A 26855-nucleotide genomic window follows, 5' to 3' on the forward strand; every position below is an offset into this window, starting at 1 on the left:
GAATGTTGCTGATCGAATGGTGAATGATATCACACTAGGGGGAGAGGAGGCATTGGCTTCCTCCTCCTCCTCCCTCTCCTTCTATCAAGGTTTATTTTACTTAGTTTTATTTTGCTTTCTTCAAGGTCGAAAAAGATAGATCTACAACTTTCCGGTTACTCCCGAAAAAAGGCACGACACAAACAGATTCACAAGTAAAACTTGTTCAGAGGAAATTGGTGGTTTTGAAAAAATCATCGCGCATGGTTCTCACGCGCTGCCCACATCTATGTGTGGTCCTCATGCATCACTCCCCTTTCAGTAGCTCTTCTCGACACACGCGCCAGATCACCAGACTTGCCACCACCAAACCTTTCAGATCTTACCTTTGTGGTTGAAAAGATATAAGTGTGTTGTCTTCATGGGTCGTCACAGATTCCAAAGTCTACCGGAGTTGGTCCAAATTGTAATCCATCATTTTGCGCATCTATCTTACTTCTTTCCTTTTTGATTTCCTTATTGTTAATTAAAATAAAAAAGAGTTCATCTCGAGGATGTTTGTTTGTAGAGGTTGAGTCATCTCTTTCTATGAAGGGTGTGGTTGAGTCTTTGTTTAGGCAGAGAGTGTTGTCTCTTAGATGTTTGTTTGTAAAAAGTATCACTAATAGTGAAAACGAAACCAGCCACGAAAGGAAATACTGTACTAGTGGAGCTATATATGCATTATTTTGATTTACGATATTATGTTTGATATGAGAAAATTCCATAATGTATCCGGTCATAGATGTAAGTCTCTCTAATGAATGAATGATGACAATTTTCCTTTAAAAAAAGAATAGCAACAAAAATCGTAAGGACACAACTAATTGTATAATTTTGCCCTACATAATAAAATGTTTTTTTTTTTCAAATAATTTTGCCTATTGCTTTGATTTTGGTATGCTTGAATTACAAAAATATCATTTTATTGTTGAATTGTAAAAGGATGGTATAATACTAGTGTGATCTATACCGGTTCTCTATTGTATATACATGCACAAATGACTCTCTAGCATCTCATCCCTTGAGATAGTACTATTTCTAAAACTCCTTCATGGTACTAGAACCAATGGGAAGATAGAGAGGTCTTTTTTGGCTATCATCATCTCTCACACTTCTAGCACTTTTCTTTTCTTTCAAATAGATGGCTTTCCCAATCGAATTACTTGGAATGGTATTACAAACTTTGACTACGTTCGTTTCATGTCCACCAATTTGCTGCTTTGGAATATCCAAATACAAACAATTTAGAAAGTTCATAATCTAGGCCTACTACGTACCTCGCCTTATGCCAACAGGCAACTGGCCATCTTGAGCTCCGCACCTGCCTCTACGGTGGGCCTCTTTCTGTCCCCATTACCTGGACCCATCTTATATAGGCAGATAGATTGGGCCACTGGCCGTCTGGCCACCCGAGACAGAGATCGAGAGAGTGACAGAGAGTGAAATAGAGATGGAGACTGACATCCAAACCACAAACGCCATCATCCTAACTCGAATCCAACAAAAAATCGCACTAACCTAAACAAAAAATATAGATCTAACCAAAAAACCATAGATCCAACAAACAATTAAAAACTCTAGTATAAAGACTGTCAAAGCCTTAAACAATGGTCTTAGCAGATCCATGGCTACGTCGTGGCCATGGGTCATGAAGAATAAAAAAGAAAGAATGAAGAGATGAATAAGGAATGGAGAAGAGGAGGGCAACAATGAAATTTTCCAGAATAGAGAAAAAGGAAAGAGAGATTACGTTGAGAAAATGTTAGGTATTGGGGAGAAAAATCTAGGATTTTTTGTTTATATAGTGAGTGCAAAATGGTGCAAAACAAAGCCGTTTAGCGAGTTTTAAACACCCTAAACGACGATGCACGTTTTGTGTGTGTGTATATATATATAATTTTTGTATATAAAAAATTATATATATAAATATGTGAGTGGGTGGGTAGGAATGCATACTTGGTCCTCGCCCACTTGTTTGGTGCAGGCGAGCGTGCCCCATCAATTTGATGAGGGGGCCGAGCAAGCCGGATGCAGGCACCCGCTCAACACCCCAAGTTTCATAAAGACATATATACTCAAACCACATAGAATATGAATAAATAAAGAAGAGTTAGACCAAGAGCAATGAAAGTCAAGGCCGACTAATTGGGAGTAAGGGCGTAACCAGCCTAGTTAGGTCCAGTTTTAGACATATTTTAGAACCGAACCAATATAAATTGATTTTGAAAATTTAACATCTGATACACACTGATTTATAACTAAAACCAAAACTTTCGATTGTTTCGATAACATTTTGGTTTAGTTCGATTTACAGGTGTGATTCAGTTTTTGAATTGTTCAACTCCAATCTCGATTCAAGGATGGAAAACTATTATTGAAAATTTGAAAAATCCAATTTCTACTCCCTTTTTTTCCCCTTAAAAATAAAAATACTTCAATTAAAAAATAAAAATTTATATGTTATATGAAATTTTATAAGATTCATTTCATCTTCTATCATATAACAACAAATATTATATTAACATTTATAAGATTAATTTTATGTTATATTAAATGTTATATTATTCTTATGTTATAAGCTTAAAAAATATGAATCATAAGATTAAAATTTCATGTTATATTAATTAGAAAATAATATATATATATCTATAATTTCTAATTATAGATAAATATAATATTTTATATATAATATAAAAATTAAAAAATATATATTTCAGTTCGGTTTGGTCCAAACTGGTTTTCAAAACATAAAAACTAGTTCTGGTTATGAAATGGACCAAACCTACTGTATCAATTCTCAGTTCAACCGATTTTTTTGTTTTCACCCTTAACTGGAAGGTTGTGTCATAAATGCTTCTTCAGATAAGGAGCCATGCAAAAAAGAATTTCAAACATCTATTTTCCAAATCGGCCAACCATTAGAAACATCAATAGAAAGAAGTGTGCATATCTCGGTTGGTTTTACAATCGGACTGTAGGACTTTGAGTTATCGATCCCTTATTATTGCTAGACGCTCTTCAGGTGATCCGAGCTTTATATTTTCTCCATTTGCCTTTCATTTATTCCGAAATACTCATTTGATCCAATAATCTTGTGGGTGGCATCGGAAAAAACCAAGGTCCAAGTTCCATTCTTCAACAAGGCATCAAAATCCTTATTCATTGCATCACGCCATTCAGGTGACTTGTCCATCAAGGAGTAGTAGTTTGGTTTAATAGTAGAGGTCTCAAAGGTTGCATATTAGGCTTTAGGGATAGGTAGTAGATAGAACCATCATGTTAGTATTTGTATTTGGTGATGTAGTTCTTGGAACGCGTGATCATGGGATGCCAAGGTGGTGGAGGGGCACTTGGGGATGGAAGTAATAAGAGCACAGGTGGGGTGTTGAGAACTGGGGTTAAGGATGATGCTAGAGAAGGTTGCGGGTTTAATGAATATGATGATGGTTGGGTCAATGTGTAACACCCCAAACCGAAATGTCAGAGATGAATGATGGATAATTTTATTGGGCCTAAATTAGTTTTAATGTGCAACATTGGGTGAGCCTATGAATTTATAATTATTAAGGTCGACTTGGAATTGTAGTTAGGCCCATAGGCCCAAAATTTTACTTTTGGCCCGATTAAGGTTTAGCGGGCGATTTGATTGGTTTTAGTAGCCCAATATTGGGAGAAACTCTTAACAATTTTGGATTATTGAAATACATGAATATTATGGATTTTATTAGTCAAAATTTTCATTTAAGAGAGTTAAGTCAATTTGAGATTCTTAAAGAGAACCCAAAACTATTTGGATTTTTTTATGTGCTTATGATCTTTTTTAGACAAAAAGAATTGCACAGTTGGAATCGTTAGAAGAGAACGCCAGGTGTCTCATGGAGTGCAAGAGAACCCAAGGCCTCAGCTCTATACACCCATACTCTGACAGAAAATACTTCTCACTTCCCCTCTGTCACCTCTAATTTCTTTTCTCACCTGACACGCCTAACCCTCACGTCTCTCTCTCCCTTTGCTATTTCCTTTCCCTGGATTCTCCCTCTCTTCTCTTCTCCATGTGACCTGCCTCGACAGATTCCCTCTCTATTTTTCCACTTTCCCCCTCCCAATTCGCTTCCTCCCTCTGATCTCTCTTTCTCTACACAGATCACTCTCTCATGCTGATGCTCTCCCTTTAGAAATCGGGGCTCTAGAAAGGGGCCGCTATCAACCCCTGCCTCTTCCAAGTGTGATTTCTTCCCATTGCCCAATGGAGAAGGATCCAAGGGGTGCTTTCGGGCAGTAGTGACCCAAGGCCAAGCAACTTTTACCCTATTGTCAAAAGGAACATGATTGAGGGGAGGCAAAGAAACCCTTAGGCTCTCCTCGGAAAGAAGAGCTTCTGAGAAGACGCTGTTGGGGTTCTTCTTCACCCACTCCCTAACAATGGCGATACACAGCGACTCAACAAAGGGTGGTCGTCGGACGCACCACCTTATCCTCAGGAACCATTCCCCAGTCACTTCGAATTTGGAATTCACCGCAGTTCACCTAACCAACTAGGAACTCTCATCTGCAGCCAGACACGAAAAGAACTTCGGTGACCAGTCCTTCACCTTGTAGTATAGTGATTCCAAATTAATGAGGGTGTGCATCGCCCTGAAGTTGCAAACATTTCCCTTTTACCACAACACCTTGTGAGGAGGAAGTCATGACTGGTGAGGTAAGCCTGCTCCAAGTTAGACTCCAGCAAGGCACATCGCCAGATAATACTGCAACAAATTAGAAGCCTCCAAGTGTTCCGCTGAAGCTGGGACGGGGCTAGACCTAGTCGATCCAGCAAATCGCCGATGGGGAGAGGAAAATGAAGCCTTAGGCCACGTGAAAACATAAAAGGAAAGAGGGCAACATGAGAAGAGTGGCCCTCGACATCGATGACACCCTTGTGTGGACCAGGCTCCTCGAAGATCAATGACTTAGGCACCTGGCAAGCACGGGCCAAAGATGCCAACATCCCAGCTTGGACATTTGAACGCCAAACGTTGCCCAAGAAGGATGGCCCGACATCGCCAACCTTTTGTGCCTCTCCCCACCGGAAGCCATGGGTTGAGTAGATATATCTGGGCCATTGACGAAGAAGTAGAATGCAGTAGAGAAAGGAGAAAGGTGTATAAAAAATAAGGAGGTGTTAGGAGAAAAGGATGATGACAAGAGGATTACAGTTCAATGAAAGAAAATAAAAACATAAGCCAATCGCATTTATATAGGAGGAAGGCAGCGGTTAATCTCCAATGCCCCGTGGCAGAAGGAAGAGGTATGAGACACTTTGAATCTCAAAAAGTACGCACCACGAAGCAACGTGATGGCAAAGGGAAACGGTATTGGGATAGCCAAGCGAGGAGGAACCATCCTAAACTTCTGAGCCGTGCACACATCAACAGAGGGATCCCGGCCTCGACGTAAAGGTAGATTTAAGATTAAAAATAATTCTCATTGTACAAGTCTGATGAGAATTAGCGGCGTAACTGTAAGGGGTTTTTCCCCCCTTTGTCTTAGCGGGCCTGAGAAGGGCAACTAAGGGACCAAGTAGCGAAGGCCCTACCCAAAACAAGTAGACTCTTAGACCTGGCCCACAGGTAGACTCCCCTGGACATAACCTCCAAGAAAGAGCAAACTGCAGGGGATGAGACTCGCCGACCTAGAGACCCCTCGATCGGTGTTCATCCCTCGAGTGCCTGTTCGCATAATGGGCGGAAAGTAAGGGGGACATCCTCAAACATGGAAAACATCGATAGACCACCAAGGACACCAGCGAGGTGAGGCAAATTAGAGAACCATGCCGAATTAATGACACTACTACCTGAGCTACACGTCACATTAGTGATGTTGTCGCAGAGCCTTGCCACATTAAAAGATTCTGATAAAAGGAACAGTACGAAGAACACAAACTCCATGGGGGCAGACATGAGCTGTCCCCCCATACTCTTGGTATAAATAGAAACTCCCAGATACTAGAAACTCTCTCTGATCCCTATACTCTCTCATTTATTTATAAATTTCCAAGACACTTTACAGAATTTGTCATCGGAGACTCCCTGGCCCTAAGGCCACCCTCTTCTAGCTACCCTTTTCTTTATTTTTGCAGGGCCAATTTTGAAGACCTGAGTGGCTGGGACCTACCCCAAGGGCATAGGTCCCAGCAACAACCTTTTCTGAACATCTTGCGTGTACTTAATAGTGGCGCCGTCTGTCGGATCGTTATAGATCTTGTGTGTACTTCGTATGCTTACGACAACCCTTTCCGAACATCTCAAAAGAGACATAGAGGAAGCTATGGAGGTAAGGCTAAAAATACGGAGGAATTGGTAACGAAGCTGACCGAAGAGGTGCAAATGCTTCGCAAAGAGAATGGGGTTCTCAGAAAGTCTCAACTAGGACAAGATGAGGAGGTGGAGCCTAGCAATAGTGAGCACATGGGCTCATAGAACATGGAAGCTGGAGCAAATAGGGAGAAGGAGAGGAAGCACATGAAGGACGAGCTCTACAATTTCAAAGGAAAGTACGAAGAGATTGCAAGGAAGGTGGGAACGTCGTCGTCGGTGGACCAACTACTCACGAGCACTGGTCTACCCTACACGGAGGAGGTGATGGCCATGCCCTTACCACCAAAGATCAGGGTCCCAACTATGGAGATGTACGATAGAGGGATGGACCCCCTTGAGCACCTAGATACCTTCAAGGCTCACATGACGTTGCATGGCTTCCTGGGAAAGGTGGCAGGTAGGGCGTTCCTGCTGACCCTGACAGGGTAGCACGAGTATGGTTCGGGCCTCTAGTGCCCGGATCTGTAGATAGTTTTGGTGAGCTGTAGACAGTTTTGGTGAGTATGGTTCGGGTCTCTCATGCTCGGATCTGTAGACGGTTTTGGTGAGCTAGACCGACTATTTCTGACCCAGTTCATGTTGAGTCGTACCTCCTCACAATTAAGCAGGGAGATGAGGAAAGCCTAACGACCTACCTGTCTTGGTTCAACAAAGGGTGCATGACCATTGACGACTAGGTCGAGAAGATAACCCTGGCAATGCTTCTTGGAGGGGTCTGGCCACAATCCCAGTTCATGGCCGAGCTGACAAGGAGAACTCCCGTGATGCTACGGGAGTTCATGGATCAGGCCAACAACTTCATCAACACTGAGGACACTCTTCGGGCCTTGACAGAGCTAAGAAAGAAGGAGCTGGAGCTAGCGGAGAGGAAGGCAAGGGGCTCGGCTTAGGCTAAGACCTACGAGAAGCCAGACAAGGGTTCCCAAGACAAAAGAAGGGATGAAGCTCCGACGAGGGCACTGGGACCTCGATTCAATCGACCCGCATTTACTATCCACGAGGCCGACACCTCCATCGCCCGTGAAGATGATGACCAAGGTATTGCCTGTCGTTACTGCATATACCATAGGTCCACCTTTCACAACACTGAGGACTGCTTCTCTCAACAAGGGAGAAAGGAGCATGCAGAGGGGAAGAGGCAACGTTATCCTCTCGCCCGGAGACTGGAGTAGGAAAGAAGGAGAAAGTCGATGGAAAGGAGCGAGACCGAGTCGATCGGCACAAAAGGGATAAAAGCCCTCGGCAATGACCACTAGGCAGGGGCACTTTCTCTTCAAGCCAAAAGGTGCATGCCAGGCAGGCTCGGTACCATGAGGTGTACTCGGCAGAGTACCAGGTCATCTCCATTGCGGAGGTTAACGAGGAGGGGGTCCTATACCCCCACGACGATGCGCTGGTGGTGACCATGTTGGTCACCAACTTCACCACTCGAAGAATCCTAGTTGACAACGGGAGCTCTGTAGAGATTTTCTCCTAGGAGCCCTTCACCAGGATGGGAATAGATGCTGCCTGGCTGCACACCTAACACTAATGCTGTTGAATGGCTTCTTCGGCGGTATGGTTCATCCTGTGGGAAACATTACGTTGTCGGTCCTCGCAAGCAGCGCCACTTGCACGACCTCAATCATGGTTGGCTTCCTAATGGTGAGAACCCTATCGTCATACAACGCCATCATTGGAAGGCCCACCCTCAACAACTTGCGGGCCGTCACGTCGACCTACCACCTTAAGATGAAGTTCTCAACTCCCATCGGAGTGGGAGAAATTTGAGGCGAACAAGTTCTGACAAGGGAATGCTACGTCCAGGAGCTGAAGCAGAAGGATGGTGGGGTTACTCTGGACGACACCTCTAGGAGAGAGTAGGCCATGCACCACTTGAACATAACATGAACCTGAGCATAACATAACATAAATGTGAACTTGAAACATAATGTGAATGTGAACACGACATAACATAAACGTGAACTTGAACATAACATGAATGTGAACATAACCTGATATGAAAGTGAACTTGAAACATAATATGGATTTGAAACCTACATAACATGAACATAAACTTGAACATAACATGAACCTGAACATAAAATGACATAAACATGAACTTGAAACATATTCTTGTCTCATGGGGTCACTGTGATAGAGTAGTCTTATCTCATAGGGTTACCATGATTGCGTAATCTTATCTCAAGAGTTGTCATGATTGTGTATTCTTATCTTATAGGGTTACCATGATTGTGTATTCTTATCTCATGAGGTTACCATGATTGAGTAGTATTACCTCATGGGGTTACCATGATTGTGTAATCTTATCTCATGGGGTTACCATGATTGCGTAGTCTTATCTCATGGGGTTATCATGATATTATATTCTTATCTCATGAGGTTACCATGATAGCATATTCTCATCTTATGGGGTTACCATAATTTCAAATTTTTATCTCATGGGGTTACCATGATTTAACAATAACCATGAACTGAACAATAACTTAACTGTATAAAAACGTACATGAATGTAAGTTGGAAGACATGACGTACTTGATAGTAAATATTTTGTAACTAGACAAAACATCTGACAGACAACATTTCATGACATGGCATAACATAACAAGACATACTTGCAACTTACAACAATACGTGACAAAATAGATGGTGTAACAGCTAAACATGTAATGACATGGCATGACATGGTATATATAGCAACATACGAACATAAATTGTTGTTTCCTTACCCATCACACATACATAGTAAACCAATAGTAAGTTAAGAGCTAACTTACCTCGATCGTCGCGTTCTACGAGAATAAAATGCGAAATACGAGGAACTGAAAATAGTGATTCTAAAAATTAGAAATTTAATCACTAACAATCAGATGCATGAAACAAGTTGATTTAGAGTAAAATTACCATTTAATCCTCTACATGTGAGAAAATGACCATTCTACTCTGAACTTAAGGATTTCACATCCTAACTCCAAAAATTTTCAAAATTTACATTCCTCATGTAAATTTTGTCCTAAACGCAAATATTAACTCATAGAAATTTAAAACAAATCACAACTATGAAAAATACACTATGGCTGAAACATCCATAGGATTTTTCCCTTGATTTTTGTCTCACTTCTTCTAATTTCAAAACTCATGATCAAACCAAAATTTTGCAACAAAGATCTTCCTATCCTAAGTTTAAAAATATACTTAAAACATCCAACAAGAACTTACTAACCATCAACAAAAAACCTTTTACTAAAAAGATCTAAACTTTTTAACTAAAAATAAACCCTTGAATCACAAATTTTGATCTTATTCAAAACATCCCCAATAATTCCAACAAAATCAAATCGTACTTCTAATATATTCATAACATCATCTAAGATCAACCATGCTTTAAATGATCAAATAAAAGTCACCAAAAATAACAAAATAACACTTGGATTTTTTGGTTTTACACTTAGTCCAAAAACAGAAACTTTTCTCTCAACTAACTTTGACTAATCTCTTGATCCATGGCTTAAAGATATGTGATCTTCAAACTAAAACATCACATGGTTTAAAAATATGTCCTAAAGAAGATACAACAATCAAAATTAAAATCACATGGCTAAAGCACAATAAAACATGGATCTAACCCAAAAACATCAAATCTTAGCCCTAACCAAAATCCTCTTGCATAGAAAAATCATATTTTTAAAACTAATACTAAATATCTTCAAAGTAACATCCTAACATGTATATAAGAGGCTTAGGATCATCACATAAAAATATCAAAGCCTTTGGAGTAGGATTAAACCATGAAAGATTCAAACTTTCTCGAAACAAAAACTGTTTTTCCACTTCCAGTTTTAAGTTTCTAGATCTAAGAAAATCTATCATCAAAAGCTTTAATCATGCAACAAAACCACAATGAACATTCATAAACACATGCTAAAAACACTCCATTAAATTTTTGGACCAAGATATGTCCATTAGCTTGGTCAAAATTTCCAAAACATAACATACTCTCCAATTTCAAGCCCAAAATGACCTTTACATGGTTAAAAATATTTTTGACTGATCAATGAGCATGGAATGAGACCAATAAGATATGCAAGGAAACTACACTCAAATAAAAAACAATTTTTATGAAGGATTCATCGTGTGAAAATACATAAAAAGGGTCGGAAAGCTCCACACAAATAGACCCAGAAATATGTCCAAGAGAGTGCTTTTGAGTTTCTCTCTAAGAACGGGGTGAATAAGTGATGAATGAGAGCAAAATGTGTCTTGCATGACTTTAGACTTCTGGAGGGAGAAGTTATGGGCTTGAATGACCCTTGATTGGAGGTGACTATGTGACATAAAGTGAAGAATAGTGAGGGGCAAGGATTGCCTACAACAGTTGTGAGGTATGGAGGATGATGAGGTGGATTTCTCATTCACATCAAAGGACTATTGGGTGCAGCCAAGGGCAATGGATGGCCTGCCATGTGGGGGAGGATACTTCTTCAAGAAGGTTTGCCAATGTGGCCAAATTCATGGGCCTTGGTGGGCCTCAACCAAGTGGGTTTCAATTTGGGGTTTAAAAGGGGTTTGGTTAGGATTTGGGATGCTATCAAGCCCACTTTATTGGCCCAATCAAATTTTCAAGGTTTAAAAGGTTGGATAATGATGTTATAACAATGATTTGATTAATTAATAACAGGTGAAAGTGATTTAATCAAGTGATTAACACAATGCTAGAAATCAGATTAAAAAGGGTTTGGAGGCCAACTTTAGGATTTGGGAAATCGTTTATGGTTTTGGTTTCAACCAATCTTTTGGGGTTTTAATTGGATTAAAACCATTTAGGGTTTCGCTAGGATTGAAACCCTCTTTGTTCTTGCACAATTTGGTTGATCAGATGAAACAAAGTTTTGCTTAGGTGGCATGATCTCACACCTTGATTTCCTTCACAAATCCATCTAATGGTTCCTCATGGTGCCAAGTGTCTAATACTATTCACTATGTGGGGCTAAGATTTTGTCAAGTGCTCAAATAAAACTTCTCTAACCTAATTTGGACATTCCACACTGTGATTTTGAAAATACTGCACTGGGTGCGCTTATCGAGGTTACTATTCACTTCAAAAAAAATGCATAATAAACTTAGTATTGAGAATTCCTAAATGTTCATATTAACCTATCGGAAAAATTGCTTACCGAAATTCAACCCCAAAATGCCCCTAAAAGTAATTTCACAATTTCGAACAGACGTTTCGTCCGAAATTATGAGAATGGGTTATTGCGCAATAAAATCCTAAATAACCAACTGAGTCTAATGGCGTAAACCAAAACACATTCTGACACTTCTAACTACCACAAATAATTAAACTCATATTTCTAGCACCATAGTGAGTGATAATACTGACTATGTTGATAGACTAAAACTTATGCGATTGGTCGATTCGTAAAAACATATGGAGTTTTCACAAGGTTCCTAAAGTCAATAGAAATTCTACCAGTGAATTTCTAGTGGACTGTTACAGTGTACCTCCCACGGGGTCAAGGGGAGAGCTAGGTCGAAGGCCGCTATACCCCTTCCGAGATGGAGAACGGGTCCTGTACCCCCGGCGGCCTGAACAACTTATCCTGACCCCTATTGCAGCGAAGAGAGGACTAGCCACGTCATTATCCAAATAAGTTACCTCTGCTAAGGGGTATCAAAAGGATGAGTACGCCAAAGGCTGCTTTATCCTTCCCACGGTAGAGTGCGGGCTAGCCCTTGGTGGCCCAAAGATAAAGACTTACTTTCCTTGTGAGCATCAATAGACGGGAGCAGGTCAAGTCCCAAACTGTCTTAACAGAGTACCTCCCGTAGGATCAAGAGGGGAGCTAGGTCGAAGGCTGCTCCACTCCTCCCGCGATGGAGAGTGGGTCTTGCCCCCCAGCTGCCCGAACAACTTACCCTGACCTCTGCTGCAATAAAGAGTGCGATTAGCGCCAACTTGACCCAATACTTACTTTCCCTGCGATATCAACAAGCAGGAGCGAGTCTAATCTCAAACTGCCCGAACAAGGTACCTCCCACAAGACCAAAGGGGAGAACTAGGCCAAAGGCCGTTCTACCCCTCCAGTGATGGAGAGCAAGTAATGCCCCGGTGGCCTAAACAAGCTTACTTCAACCCCTATCGCGGTGAAGAGCAGACCAATTATATCATTGTTTGAACTTATCTCCCCCGCAGGGTATGAAAGGGATGAATGTAATGCGATGCTTTATCCCTCCTGTAGCAGAGTGCGAGTCCGTCTTCAACTACTCAAAAACAAAGATTTACCTTCCTCGTAAGCGTCAACATGTGGGAGCGGGTCCAGTTGCAAACTACCCAAAAAGTTAGCTCCTTGCGGGGTTCAAAGTGGTGAGTCATGCCAAAGGCTAGCCCACCCTCCTGCCGAGGAGTGCGGATCCAGCCCCTTGGTGGTCCAAATACTTTTCCCGACTTGCTGCGAACGAAGAGTGGATTCAGGGCCAGCCAGACCCAAATCTTACCTTTCCTTGCAATATCAACAAGTAGGAGTGGGTTCAGTCTTAAACTGCCTAAACAAATTACCTATCCGCAGGGTAGCAAGGATGAGGTTAGGCAAAGGCCACTCGGACCCTCCCACGAAAGAGAGCGGGTCCAGCCTTTCGGCTGCCGAAAACTTACCCCGACTCTCATCGTAACAAGAGAGCGGACCGGCACCAAGGACATCGGAAAAAGTTATCTCCTCAGGGAATCAAAAGGGTGGGTTTGACTTAAGGCTTCCCGACCACTCCCTAATGGAGTGTGGGCCTAGTCTTTTGGTTACCCAACATGAACAAAGTCTCCAAAGATGCAATGTCGAAGCAAAGGGCTACAAGATGCCAACAAGCAGGTGAGGGTTCAGTCTCAAACTATCTGATCAAATTACCTCCCCATGGGGTAGCAGGGTTGAGGTGAATCGAAGGTCGCTCGACCCACCTGCAAAAGAGAGTGAGTCCAAGCTGCTCGAACACTTACCCTGACTCCCATCATAATAAAGAACGAGCCGGCTCATGGCTGCCCAAAGAAATTACCTCCTCAGGGGTTAAAGGGGCAGGTTGGCCTAGGGCATCCTGACCTCTTCCCGGTGGAGAGTGGGCCAGGTCCTTCGACCTCTCGAATACTACACTAAGAAACACGGACGCTAACACCAGGCAAAAGCGGCAGACAAATCGCATCACTAGCCAAAGGGCCTAGGTTTATGAAGTCTAATTCCTACAAAGCTAAAGGATAAAATTATGATGACATTCTTATCTTCCAACTACGGATTAAATGCACTACGCCAACATAAGGGAACGAGTCCAGTTCCAAACTGCTCGGACAGCCTACCTCCTCGCCAACCAAGGAGATGGGTCGAGCTAAAGAGCTTTTTTTCTCCCCGCGACGAAGAGTAGGATCAGCCCCACTGCTACCCTGATAACCTATAAAGCCTCCTAGTGCACGAAAAAGTTGCACGGTCTAATTATATTCAAACTCTGCAGCCACATAACCACATGGGGTGGGGCAAAAAGGTGGGTTAGTAGAGCGCTTCCTGGCCTCTCCCCCAAGGAGGCTACCAAAGTCTCCCTGACTCGGTTAACCCATCCCCTCCAAGCCGACGACAATGAGCAAGGGCTGACACTCGCTGATGACACTTTTGTTTTTTCAATTACGTACTAAAGTAAAGCGTAGTAATGGAAAAACAAATAACCAAGGGACTAGGTGGGGTAAAGCACATCCAAGAGACGAATGACAAAGAAAAAACAAAACAAAAAAAAAAAAAAAAAAAAAAAGAAGAAGAAGAAGAAATCTAAAGGCCCCAAGGGGACGACTACCTAATGAGGGCGAATGAAGGCAGTGCAAGCAGAAGAACGGTCAACTAGGGGGTGGCAAGGAATGGGTTAGGCATTGGCCGGGTGGACCGTAAGTTCTGTGTGGTGACAATTCCCCTACCTAACACCATGCCCATAATTTCTTGTGATAAAGCCCCCAGTCCGGCCATTAAAAAAATATACGAAGCAATTTCATTAATGATCAAAAGTACACACAAGCCGCATGGTGACGGTGCACATGTATATACATTTGCAAAAAATAAAAAGGGAAAGAAGAACAAAATGAAAGAACAGCAGCAACACCAAGAAGTTAGGATGTAACGACGTCAAGCACTAGGATTGGAGACCTCGTCATCGGGACCGCCAGCATAAGGGACAACGGGATCAAGATCGCCAAGCTTGGAAGCAGTAGAGTTGGACTCGGCCGGTAAGACGGTACCCGTAAAATCATCAGGAATCTCTTTCATACCCAACTTACAGCTGAACGCGAAAGCTTTTTCATCAACAGCCACTTTGGTAAGGTCAAGGTCCCACAAATATTTCCCGATAGTCCACGAACACAGTTGCGGGCTCTCCAAGAATTGGTCCCACATCGACCTAAGGCCCTCAGCACACCTATGCTCCCACGCAGTATCGCAGACACCCACGACGACAGTTAAACTTCTCTGATTTATTTAGCTATCCAGGCGGGAGGTGACCTCTTGCACCCGGGACAAGTTGCCCCAAAGATCTATGGCAAGACATTCCATCTGTTGGGCGTCTTCCATTGCCTTCTTCTTTAGCTTCTTTCGACAGTGGTTAAACTTCTCAATTTTTTTACCCCCTCCTCCAAGGCAAGTCGTACCACCCTCAACTCTTGCTCCAACCGCTCCCCCTCTTCCCTCTAGCCGTGAGCGAACCAAAGGGCAGTCTGGTTTATCTCACGAAGGTCCTGATTTTCTTGCTCAATAGCCTCCTGGCTGTCCACGATGAAGGCCGCTAGCTGAAAGGAACCCTGAAAACAAGGGAGACTGACATGGAACGATCAATAAAGGAATTTAGAAAACTTCAAAAGAAAGGAAAAAGTGGAAATAGAGATTGCCAAACCTCCTGGAAGAAGCTGAACCAAAACTCAACGACCTGGCTAATGGGATGAAGCCCCCCCCCCCCCCCCCGCGCCGTTTGCAACCAGGTCAAAGGGGGGATAACTTCCATCAAACCTTCTTTGTCACACACTTGTGCGGCCCCCTCGGCCTGACGAGCTCTGTCAACAACCTTTTTAGTTGCAAAGGTTGGGGAATTAACCTCGACGTTTTCTACGTCAGGAGGGCCAACCTCTTCGGCAATCGCTCCCACTTGGACAGGCGAATCTGTGCACATACCCCTCGAACTTGAGCTGACTACAACATCTAGAAGGAAACCACCTTCTGCCGCAATGCCTTGTGAATGAGGAGGAACTCACGGCCAGTGAGGTCAGCATGCTTTGGGTCTGCCTCCAGCAAGGCATGTCGCCAGATGATAATGTAGCAAATTAGAAACCTCCAAGCATTCAGGTGAAGCTAGGATGGGGCCAGACTGTGGTGATCCAACAAATCTTGGACGGGCGAGGGAAAGGAAGCCTTAAGCCACATGAAAACATAGAAGGAAAGAGGGCAACTCGGGAATAGTGGCCCTCGGCCTTAACGACAGTCTCATGTGGACCAGGGACCTCGAAGATCGTTGACTCTGGCACCTGGTAAGTAAGGGCCAGAGATGCCAGCGTCGCCGCTTGGACGTTTGAATGCCAAGCGTTGCCCTAGAAGGACCATCTCCCCCATCGAAAGTCGTGGGTTGAGTAGATTTCTTAGGGGTGATTGACGAAGAAGCAGAATGTTGCAGATAAAGGAGAAAGGATCATAAAAAAGAAGGAGGAGTTAGGAGACTAAGGATGACAAGATAATTATGGTACAGTGAAAGGAAATAAAACCATAAGCCAATCACATTTATATAGGAGGAAGGCAACGGTTAATCTCGCTTGCCCCGCGGCAGGAGGAAGAGGTATAAGACACTTTGAACCCAAAAAGTATGCACCACGAAGTGACGTGAAGTCGAAAAGTTACTTGATGCCTTTGATACTGATACAACTGAAAAAGATGCAATTAAATTTATTGAAAAACGTGCAAACAAAAGTGGGAAGGGAAACGATATTGGGATAACCAAGCGATGAGGAACCACCCCAAACTTCAGCGCTGTGCACACATCAGTAGTGGGATTGCTTGGGACCCTGGTCTTGTCCCTAAACACTAAGTCCACGAACTCGCCTTGGTGAGGATGATGACCGAGTGACCTTGCCCTCTTGCTTGGTCTTTGAACAATAATGACAATGAAGGGTTCCTAGGTTGGTGAAGGTTTAGTGTTTGAGTGATGGAATGATGATGATGATGATGGAATGGGTGTTCTAAATGATAATTATGAGTGTTTGATGCAATGTGGATGGCTTGAGGGTTGCCCTTCATGTTGGGGTCTCTTGGATGATGATTAGGGTTTGAATGGAGTAGTGTAGCTAAGGTTTTGTGTGGTGGCTAAGGAGGATTTCGAGATTGGAAGAGATGGATTAGGGTTGGTGTCTAAGATGAGTTGTTAGGGTTTGATGATGATGTGGATGAATGGGACTAAGGTTTGGTGTCTAGGGTTGGCTGACTCTGGGTTTGGTTCACCCTTAATGTTAGGGTGGTTCGGTTTTGGAAGATGATCTTGGTTGACTAGATGGATTGGAAGAAGTTAAGAGATTTAAGGTATTGAATTATGGAGATGAGATGGAGTTTGAATAAGTCTAGGATTGTTCCTTAAGTTTAGGAATTTGAATTTGAATTTGAATTTGAATGTGAGGAAGTCAAGACTCCTAAAAGGAATGAGTTTCCTTATACGCCTTGAGGTGGGCGGCTAGGGTTTGATGGAGGGAAGGCTTATGATGGCCGAATATGGTAATTAAGGGAATGGAAAGATGAGGGCAATTAGGGTTCCTAAATTATAGGAACACTAATATGGGAAGTGAAGTGGGCGGCTAGGACAAAGTGTATGGAGCAAATGATTTATGGAAAATGGACAAACACTTGGGTTGGTTGAAAATTAGGTTTGGATGGATTGGAAGAGCAACAATGAAAAGAACACCAAGAACTCAATGAAGAACACCCAAGAACAAAAGTAATAATATTTAAGAACTTGAATGAACCAAATGATAATAATTCAACAATTGATCCACGGATTTCACAAGAGTTGAATAAACCTCATATATTGAATAAAAATTGAATCATACCTATCCACGGATTTCAAGGTGATGATGAAACAATAATCAAAAGATATATAGATGGAACAACACATATTCAAAGAATTGGAAGGTGATGATCCTCTCCTTGGGGTTTACGAATGTCACCCAAATAGTCGAAGTGCAAAAGCACCGAAGTGTTCACAAGAACAAACCTAAATCGTCCACAATGGGAAAAAGTGTCAAATGATCAAAAGTCCTTAACTCAATGCCTAAGGGTCCTATTTATAGAGATTACAAGCTAGAAACCCCAATAGGTCCCTTGGAATATTATTAAATAAAATAAATAAAAATGACAAGGCCTTGCATGGCCAATGTGGCCCGTGACATGTTTTGGCTCTTGGTGGTGGCCTAGGCTGGCCCATGGCCATTGCCATGGTTGGCACGGCTGGCAGGCATGTGGCTGACATGGCTAGTGGTTTGGCCATGGGCCACAAAACATGGGGTCCTACCAGGGATCCCGACTTCGATGTCAAGGCATATTTAAGATTAAAAATAATTCCCCTTGTACGAGTCTAATGAGAATTAGAGGGGTAACTGAAAAGGGTTTTCCCCCCTCTATCTTAACGGGCCTCAAAAGGACAACTGAGGGAACAAAAAGTGAAGGCCTTGCCCAAAATAAGTAGACTCTTAGGCTCGGCCCATGGGTAGACTCTCTTGGACGTAACCTCTATGAAGGAGCGTACTGTAGGGGGATGAGACTCGTCGACCTAGAAACCCTCGAACAATGTCAAGCCCTTGAGTGCATGTCAGCATAATGGGCAAAAAGTAAGAGGGATCCTCGATCCTCTGACATGGAAAACATTGACGGACCACCAAGGACGCCAGCGGGGTGAGGCAAATCAGGAATCCACGCCGCATTGATGACACTACCACCTAAGCTACATGCCACAATAGTGACGCCGTCGTAGAGCCAAATTGTATTAAAGGACTCTGACAAATGGAACAGTACGAAGGACACAAACTCTATGGGGTAGACACGATCTATCACCCCCAATCTCCTGGTATAAATAACAATTCTCAGATACGATAAACTCTCTCTAATCTCTAGACTCTCTCACTTATTTACAAACTTCCAAGGGACTTTACTGACTTTGGTATCAGAGACTTCCCGTTCCTAAGGACACCCTCTCTCAATTGCCTTCTTCTCTATTTTTGCAAGTCCAGTTTTGAAGACCTGAGTTGCTAGGACCTATCCCAAATGCATACAAAATATTACGTTAACAGTATCAATATTACATTCGACAATATTTTGAATATTATCTATGTTTGATTCATTTTTAGTTATTACAACACGTGAATCAGTCTTTATTTAATATTTGAATGGATAATAAACTCTGTCCCTAATGTGTGATATTGTATTTTCTTCTCTTATGTAAGATTATTTGCAGCGAGATACATTCGTTGCAAATAACCATTACATCAAAGAATACAGGTGGGAGTATCATCACAAGTTTGTAAAGGATGATTGGAATATCAATCTCAAGATGCTTCAACACATCTACAGACAATGTGCGTGTGCACAACTGCTTGAAAAATGTGCTTAACTCAGTCAAAGCCAACCGGATGTCAAGTCTCAAGTACCCAACAATAGCGACAGGAAGTAGTCTTTGAAAGAAAATGTGATGGTAATGACTTTTCATTCCTGAAATTTTACAACCATTTAATGTAACACATCGAGCAATATTCGCAGCAAATCTATCTGGGAGTTTCACATCTTGTAACCACTCGCAAAAGCTTCTCCTTTCATCCCCTTGTAACGTGTAACATGCAGGTGGCATAAAAAGACGATTTCCATGTTCTTGTAAATGTAATTCCTTCTTTATACCAAGAATCAACAAGTCTTTACGTGCGTTCACTGAATATTTTGTTTTGCCTGGAATACTAATCAACGTTCCTAAGACGTTATTAGATATGTTCTTCTCAATATGCATGACGTCAAGATTATGTCGAAGTTTCAATGTTGACCAGTAAGGTAATTGGAAAAAGATACTTGTTTTTGTCCAATTAAGTTCATCAGGTCGTCGTTTTCTCTTTCTTCCACCTTTGCCAAATAATAAATCTCCAACATTATTTAGTTGATTCAGGATGTCGTGGCCAAATAATTCACATGGTGTCTTGCAATGAACATTATTGCCATTAAAATTAGCCTTTTTTTTCTCCAACTATGTTCTGGAGATAGGAAACAACAATGGCCCATGTAACAATACTTTCAACCATATTTCAACCACAATGAGTCTGTGTCACTATTACATGTTGGACATGCCAATTTTTCCTTAGTGCTCCAGCCAGATAGATTTCTTTATGCGGGAAAGTCATTAATCGTCCACAACAATGCTGCATGTAATTGAAACATTTGTTCTATCGATGCATCATACGTATCAACACCATTTTCCTACAAATCAATCAATTCATCAATAAGAGGCTGCAAAATTCACATCGATCTCATTGCCTGGTGCCTTTGGTCCAAGAACTAAAAGAGACATTATGAAGAAATGATCTTTCATGCACAACCATGGTGGTAGGTTGTAAGGGACAAGTATTACTGGCCATACACTATAAGGTTTACTCATATTATTGAAAAGGTTGAATCCATCACTGGCTAGACCAAGGCGTACGTTACGTGCATCAAGAGCAAATGAGATATGCTCTCGATCAAATTCCTTCCACCTTATTGAGTCACATGGATGCCTCATCACATCCGGATCGTCGATGTGATGTTCTTTGTGCCACCTCATGGCTACTGTTGTATTTGACATAAACAACCTCTTCAACCTTGGTTTTAATGGAAAATATCGAAGTACTTTGTGAGGGATTCCTTTCTGTTTAGTTGTCAGTGTTACCCATCTTGACACAGTACATTTGGGACAATCACACTTGTCAGCATTTTCCTTCCAGTATAGTATACAATCATTTGGACATACATCAATTTTTATATAACCAAAACCAAGGGTCCGCTCCATCCATCGTGACTCACGGTTTGAGTCAGGCAAAGGTACATCTGAGAATGAAGCTTTCAACAACTTCAGTAGCATGTCAAATGATTTAACACTCCACCCCCCAATCATCCTTATATGCAACAACTTCACAATTAAGGCTAACTTTGAGAACTTAGCACATCCTGGATAGAATGGACGTCTTGCATCTTCCAATAAATGATCAAAAGTTTTTGCTCTAAGCTCCACATAGGTGGGACCTTCATTAGCACCAGGCTCTGCTGGCTCCACATTTGTAAATGATCCAAGCCTAATATCATCTAACATCTCATCCATGTCAACAACGTACTCGTCCTTAGCACTTCATTGACATCATCATTAAATTCATTAGCATCCCAGGACTCTTCCTCGCCATGAAAAACCCATTCAGTATAATTTTGATCAATTCCTATGGTGAACAAGTGTCTTTCCACTAAGTCTATAGAGTGGAAAAAGTTATTACGACAGGTACGACAAGGACACCTTATATTGTTTATTGTTGCATGAGCTTGGACCATTGTAATGAATTGATATACCCCTTCCCGATATTCTGCAGACCTAAATTGATCGATAATACGCATCCATCTTTTGTCCATGTCAAAATCACTGTAAGATGAAAATATAGGAGTTGGAAGGTTGTTTACTTAAACTGAAGAAATATCATGTAAAGGTTAGAAATTTCATATATACTAATCGTTGAGGAGATGAGTAAGGGAATGTTTAAATAACATTCTTGAGCAACTATGAAATACTTTGCATCAAAACAAGAATGAATGAGTGCTAGGGAACATATCGGGAAGAGTAAGGGAATGTTTAAATAACTTCATCATGCACAACTAACTAAAAGAAAAGAAAAGTATTTTTCCTACAAGATTTTTTTCCTACAAGATTTTTTTTCCTGCAAATCAACTTCAAAGAGACATCCTACTATGGAGATGAAAAGAAACAACTTTTACAATCTGTGGGAAAGGGTGTTGGGGTGTTTGCATAAAAAAAATCTCGACCACCTCAGTGGTCTGAAACACCATTAATAACATCATGTCAATCGACCATTCATCCAGTACTAACTGGAGAGCCAATATTCTTTTGACTAAAGCTTCGAAACATATAAGCTTCTTATTTGTTTTCTAACGTTAAAACATGCAATGCATTTGATTTCAACCATCAAGGATTCCTCTTGCATAATGGAAAAGTTTTTTTTTTAACAAAAACTAAAGGTCATTTACACAACAAAATTTCTTTGAGCGTAGTTAATATTTAAGACATCGAACAAAAGGTTGATCAAAATCTATATTAGGTTGATCAACCTCATATTAACCAAAACCATATAAAACCCACATACACGAACACTCATATGTAAATCACCCAAAACAACATTTGTCAAACCTCCCAAAACCCCAAATTAATTATAAATCTGCATCTTTAAAGCACTGCAATTTGTGGCGATAAACATATTGCCGCAACAAAGAATTAAGTTGCTATGCCAACTACTTTCACAGTCTGGTTTGTTGTGACCAGACTAATTCGCCGCAAAAGGTATTTCTTATGGCAAACTTCGATTCCGCCACTACAAAAATGCGACTACAGTAACTAATGGTCTATTACGTCGAATAAACGCTTGCCTAAGATTTTTTTGGCGGCAAAAGCCTCATTTTCTTGTAGTGATATATATGATAGAAGAGTTTCAAGCATTTGAAAGCACGCTTATCTTGATCATGGAAGGTAGATGTATATAGAGATAATCCTCTAAGTGGTAAATTTACTCATATAAATGCTCTCAAAGAATAAACAATGTATAACAAAGGAAATAAATTTAATACATTATGTATATTGTAATCCGTCCCAAGTTCTAATCCTCAATTTACTGCATCATGAAAATTGTAATCCGTCCCACGTTCTAAGCCTCAATTCTATCCTATGTTCCATCAACACCATAAACAATGTATAACAAAGGAAACCAACACGCCATTTCATAGGTTGATGGTTGCATTCGAGCTGTAAAAGATAAGAATTTAATCTTCAAATTCACTTGGTCTATAAAGACGCACTGAGCGCCTATTTATTGGTTGTAGTGGTCTTGCATTTGTTTCTGAATCCTGCAAAAAATAAGGAACAACGACCATCTTTAATTACTACAGAACATATACAATGCCCTCTTGAATTTAATTTGTTGCATTCGAACACTTTGGACGGATTATAAATTGATGTATTAGAATAGAGTTTTTAAATGTAAGATCAGTTCTACCAGGCTTTTGTCTACCCTTTGGGTTAATCAATTAGCCCTTTCTACAGAATAAAATGCTGTGTTTTTTAGAAGGAATATTATCCTTATTTTTTCGAATTTGCATTTTAAATTACCGACTGGCATGCACGACTTGATGTGATATGTTCAATTATAAAATTAAATTTTATTTTGAAGTAAAACATGAAACTATTTTAATTTTTTAGTTTACTTTTATAAAAAATATCTTTGAGTATGTAACACTTCTCATTGAGAAATACCCGTCCCCTCGTAAAGAAATTGAAACTTTGGATGTGATATGTACATATTTGATATATGGGTTTTGCTAGATACAAGCGAGTTCGTGTATTATATCGCGTCCGATGATTTTTTTAATTTAAAAAAAAATGAAAAAAAAAAATTTTGAGAGAAGAAGAAAATCTCCTATATCATGAAAATTATTTTCGTCTTTAATTCATATTATTTTATTAAACATATATATTATATATCAATATTGGTGCACGAAGTTGATTGCAATAAGATTTTTCGTTGATATATAAAGGAATAATCGAGTGTGTGAGTGGATATACTCACATCATGAACGGCCACGCGGAGCAACCTAACTTGTTCTCGTGTAACAGTCCTCACCTGATCATGAGTTAGCTTGATCATCAGAATTAGGCCGGCAAATATTTACATCTTTAATAACAATACAAGAGTTGGCAAAAAACAGGAACAAATTACATACCTTTCTCACGATGGTCCATACAACATTTTGAGTACAAGGGGGAATTGTAAGGGACCCAATATATCTGTAATACTTTCTACTGCCTATCTTTATGTTCTTTGGGTCGACGATTCCGACCGCTGTCACGTCTTCTCTGCTACTGGCAACGGCTGACAAGTGATGCCTCATCTGTACGCAGACATACACAACACATGCCATTAGAAGAGAGAGAGAGAGAGAGAGAGAGAGAGAGAGAGAGTCTTTGATTTTTATTTACCAATGACAAGAAAGAATCAGGGCGTCCAATCGTATACATAATTCCAACCACTGCAACTTTTCCATCGGAACTCTCATGGACCATGTGCACCTCTAGATCAAACGTCCGGCCATTGATAGTGTGTTCAGAGGGTGAGTGCCAATGGCTTTGCCGGAGTACATATTGGGTACCATTTATTTCAATATATCCTGCGCCGCCTACCCATTCCAGCTGCATTCACAAACATTAATTAATCAAGAAGAAGAATGGTTACTTACTTCAAAGAAATCATGAAATTAAAGGAAGGAAAAATAATTTGCAGATATCTTAAGCCTTGCGCATGCCCTTTACCAGAAAATCTCACCAAACCCAACAGCTAGCTCCAGCTTGCATTGTTTGTTCTTTTGTGATAATTATTATAATATATGGAAAAAAATATTACTATATCGCTTTGTCTTCTAGTTGGTCTATTATATGGAATCGCACTCTATTGGATTCCCATTATTTATTTCGTTAATTTCTCTTCAATAATTCCCTCTTGATGATCTTTTGCTTACCTTCATGTCATGGCCTCGATTTTTTAGAGTGGCATTAGAGGGACGGTAATTCCGATTAAGTCTCCCTAAATGGGAAACTATTTCCACCCTTTCGTTCAGCAAATCAATAGGAGATTGCATTGATCCATCTCTGCACAGGCTCCATTCAGGGTGAATCTCTCCCCATTGAGACGGTCCCTTTCCACTTTTCTCACTGTAGTCAAATTCTCGTTCATCATCTGCACCATTAAGGAAAGGGGCCGGAATGAATACATTTATGTTATGACAGCACGTCAGCACCTTTACTTTACAGATTTACGAAAACATGGTAAAGACAGATTGTTAAAAGAAAGTGAAAGAATAATGATTATAAGACTGATGAAAATCTAAGTTCTATAATGTAAGATTACTGAAGAAAACAAGACAGAACTACAGAAACGCCTTGAAGAAAGTGTTTGGAATTAGCGTCCTGCATGCGTCTATATATTGTGTTTTGCATGTCGTGTCCATACATGTTCGATCGTTTGATGGAAACAAAATAAGGATTTCAATACATGACAAGCTTTGGAATTTGGCTTACCAACTTCTTGAGATGTTGCAGGCCGGGATGAATGCAAAACGAGAACAATGAAGAAACAGCAAAACAAGAACTGGGTTACAAGCTTCATCTTTTCGATCTTGGAATTTCCACGATTTTGCGATATGTGTTGCAGAGGTTTGAGCACTCGGGATGGGCATATATATACACGTGGAACCGAATATTTCCACGCGCATTGAAAGATTTGATGGATCTGTGTACTTTTGGGATGTACTTGATCAGCTTAATTCGTTCTTCCAAAATTAGTCAGTTAGGTCGGCTTGGTGTAAGAAGCTGAGTCTAGGCGAAAGAAATAAAGCTAATGTGAAACCAAGTACTTTCTGAAATAAATCCGAAGGAAAACTTTCATTTGGCTATCTACCGAAGCATGTGGCTCGGAGTCAAAAAAATGAACCAAAAGCAGACAGATCGAGGACAAAAAGTGTTTCAACTCCAATTTTAAACAATATTATTGAACTCATTTCATTGATGTGGATGCATGACTGGTTTTGAGAAACATCTAGATCAGTATTATCTGTCTCCATTATGTTTTGTAGAACTTCAAGCTTGAATTCGTTTCTTCAAGTTACGAATATATATTTGAAGTTTATGTTTCAAAGCTCTTCCATGTCCAGTAATAATGGAATTAGTTTTGCATCCCTCCAATAAGTTCTAGAAGACAAATCTCAAATAATTATGCCTATGATAATACTACATTGCCATTTTTTAAAATATATATAGTTAATTAGATAATTAGCTTTATTTCTTTTTTAAAATAAGTCGGAATTAACATGGTATTTGAGTAAAATTATGAACTCGAACTTTGAAATCCAAACTTCTGGCGCCCAATTTGATTATATACTTCATGTGCTTGCTCTACTTATTAATGGTTTTCTTGCCAACTCAAAACAAGAAAATGATTATTTCTTATTAAAATGAATCTGTTTTCGTCACAAATGATCATTATCGTTACAAATAACCCGTCACAAATACTCGTTATCTGACGATTGATATTATAAATGTTTCTACATAGACGACGGTTTAATAGCGGGAATATTTTTAACCCAAATTTATTTTGATTATATGTCAAGTAATTAAATGACCCACATACTCGAATAGCACGTTATGCATTAATTGTTGGGTACAGAACTGCACATGCATGTGTAACCAATATTTTTCTCTCGCATGTGCAAGGAACCCATTTTAGTGTTCACATACAAATTTCAGATAAAGTAGAGCACAGGCCAAGAATTCAATTCCAATGACCACACAGGGAGCAAGCTGGGGAATGATTCTTCTCGATCCAAACATAAAAGTAGTAAAATTTGATTATATATGGTGGGTAGTCAAAAGTTCACACTATTTTGTTGTGTAAATTTGTTGTGTAAATTTACACGCTAAAAGCTCTTAACAACTAGAGAAGATCAAGTCGTTGATCAAGATACGTATACGCTGATGTTTGAAGCAAGACCCCCAGCCCAGCGCAAATCCTTGTTAAAATCTTCCCCATGACGATGATGCAATGCTTGACCCAAAAGCAGAAATGTTGGAGAGTGGTTGGAAAATGGCTGAAGTAAACTCTGACGTTTGAAGTAGGGACCTCCTCAAATGCTTTGAAATCTTTTTGATGGTGATCTAATGTTTGACTCTTCAGGGTGAAAACGGAGAAAAATATATTTTATATTAATTCACGGAATTATTCTTCATTTTATTTTCATCCAATACTGCATAATGGTGGGGTGCGAGTTTCACGTTCAATTAATAATTTGGAAAAATAACTTTCCATGAGGAGGATTAAAAAGAAGAGGAGAGCTACAGTCATACAAGAATTAATTATATAAAAATAATTCTATAAATTGATATGGTTTTGTCTGATTTATTATATCTATTTTATAGTAAAGTAATTTTATAATTTGAACAATCACATTAAATCACGTCAATTTATAAGATTATTTTTATATATTTTCTTTATGGCCAAATTATTTTCCTTTAAAAGAAACTAGTGGCCGGTTGAAATTTTATGGATCTATATACACCTTTTAAGTCTCCAACAACTGGCCCCAAACGATCAACATTTCT

The 26855-nt window shown here is 40.4% G+C and overlaps 1 protein-coding gene across 1 annotated transcript; it reads right to left on the reverse strand.

Annotated features, from left to right (window-relative positions):
- Nucleotides 1-22231: 22231 nt before the first annotated feature.
- Nucleotides 22232-24913, reverse strand: LOC121239595 (alpha carbonic anhydrase 7-like). Its single transcript, XM_041136870.1, has 7 exons — nt 24780-24913; nt 24221-24438; nt 23685-23894; nt 23429-23596; nt 23275-23328; nt 22354-22555; nt 22232-22323 (listed from the first exon to the last, which is right to left on the reverse strand). Exons 1-6 carry the CDS (start codon nt 24865-24867, stop codon nt 22472-22474), a joined length of 822 nt encoding a protein of 273 aa, XP_040992804.1. The 5' UTR covers nt 24868-24913; the 3' UTR covers nt 22232-22323; nt 22354-22471.
- Nucleotides 24914-26855: the final 1942 nt, after the last annotated feature.

This window comes from Juglans microcarpa x Juglans regia, chromosome 7D (genome assembly GCF_004785595.1).
Source record: "Juglans microcarpa x Juglans regia isolate MS1-56 chromosome 7D, Jm3101_v1.0, whole genome shotgun sequence".
In the NCBI taxonomy this organism is placed as follows: domain Eukaryota; kingdom Viridiplantae; phylum Streptophyta; class Magnoliopsida; order Fagales; family Juglandaceae; genus Juglans; species Juglans microcarpa x Juglans regia.

Bases quoted from the DNA above. Each gene is read 5' to 3' on its own strand.
- LOC121239595 (XM_041136870.1), bottom strand. From the start codon at position 24,867: ATGAAGCTTGTAACCCAGTTCTTGTTTTGCTGTTTCTTCATTGTTCTC. The intron at 24,439-24,779 runs GTAAGCCAAATT...TTAATGGTGCAG, and splicing joins TGCAACATCTCAAGAAGTTG to ATGATGAACGAGAATTTGAC. The intron at 22,556-23,274 runs GTGAGTATATCC...TATTTTTTGCAG, and splicing joins TCCGCGTGGCCGTTCATGAT to GATTCAGAAACAAATGCAAG.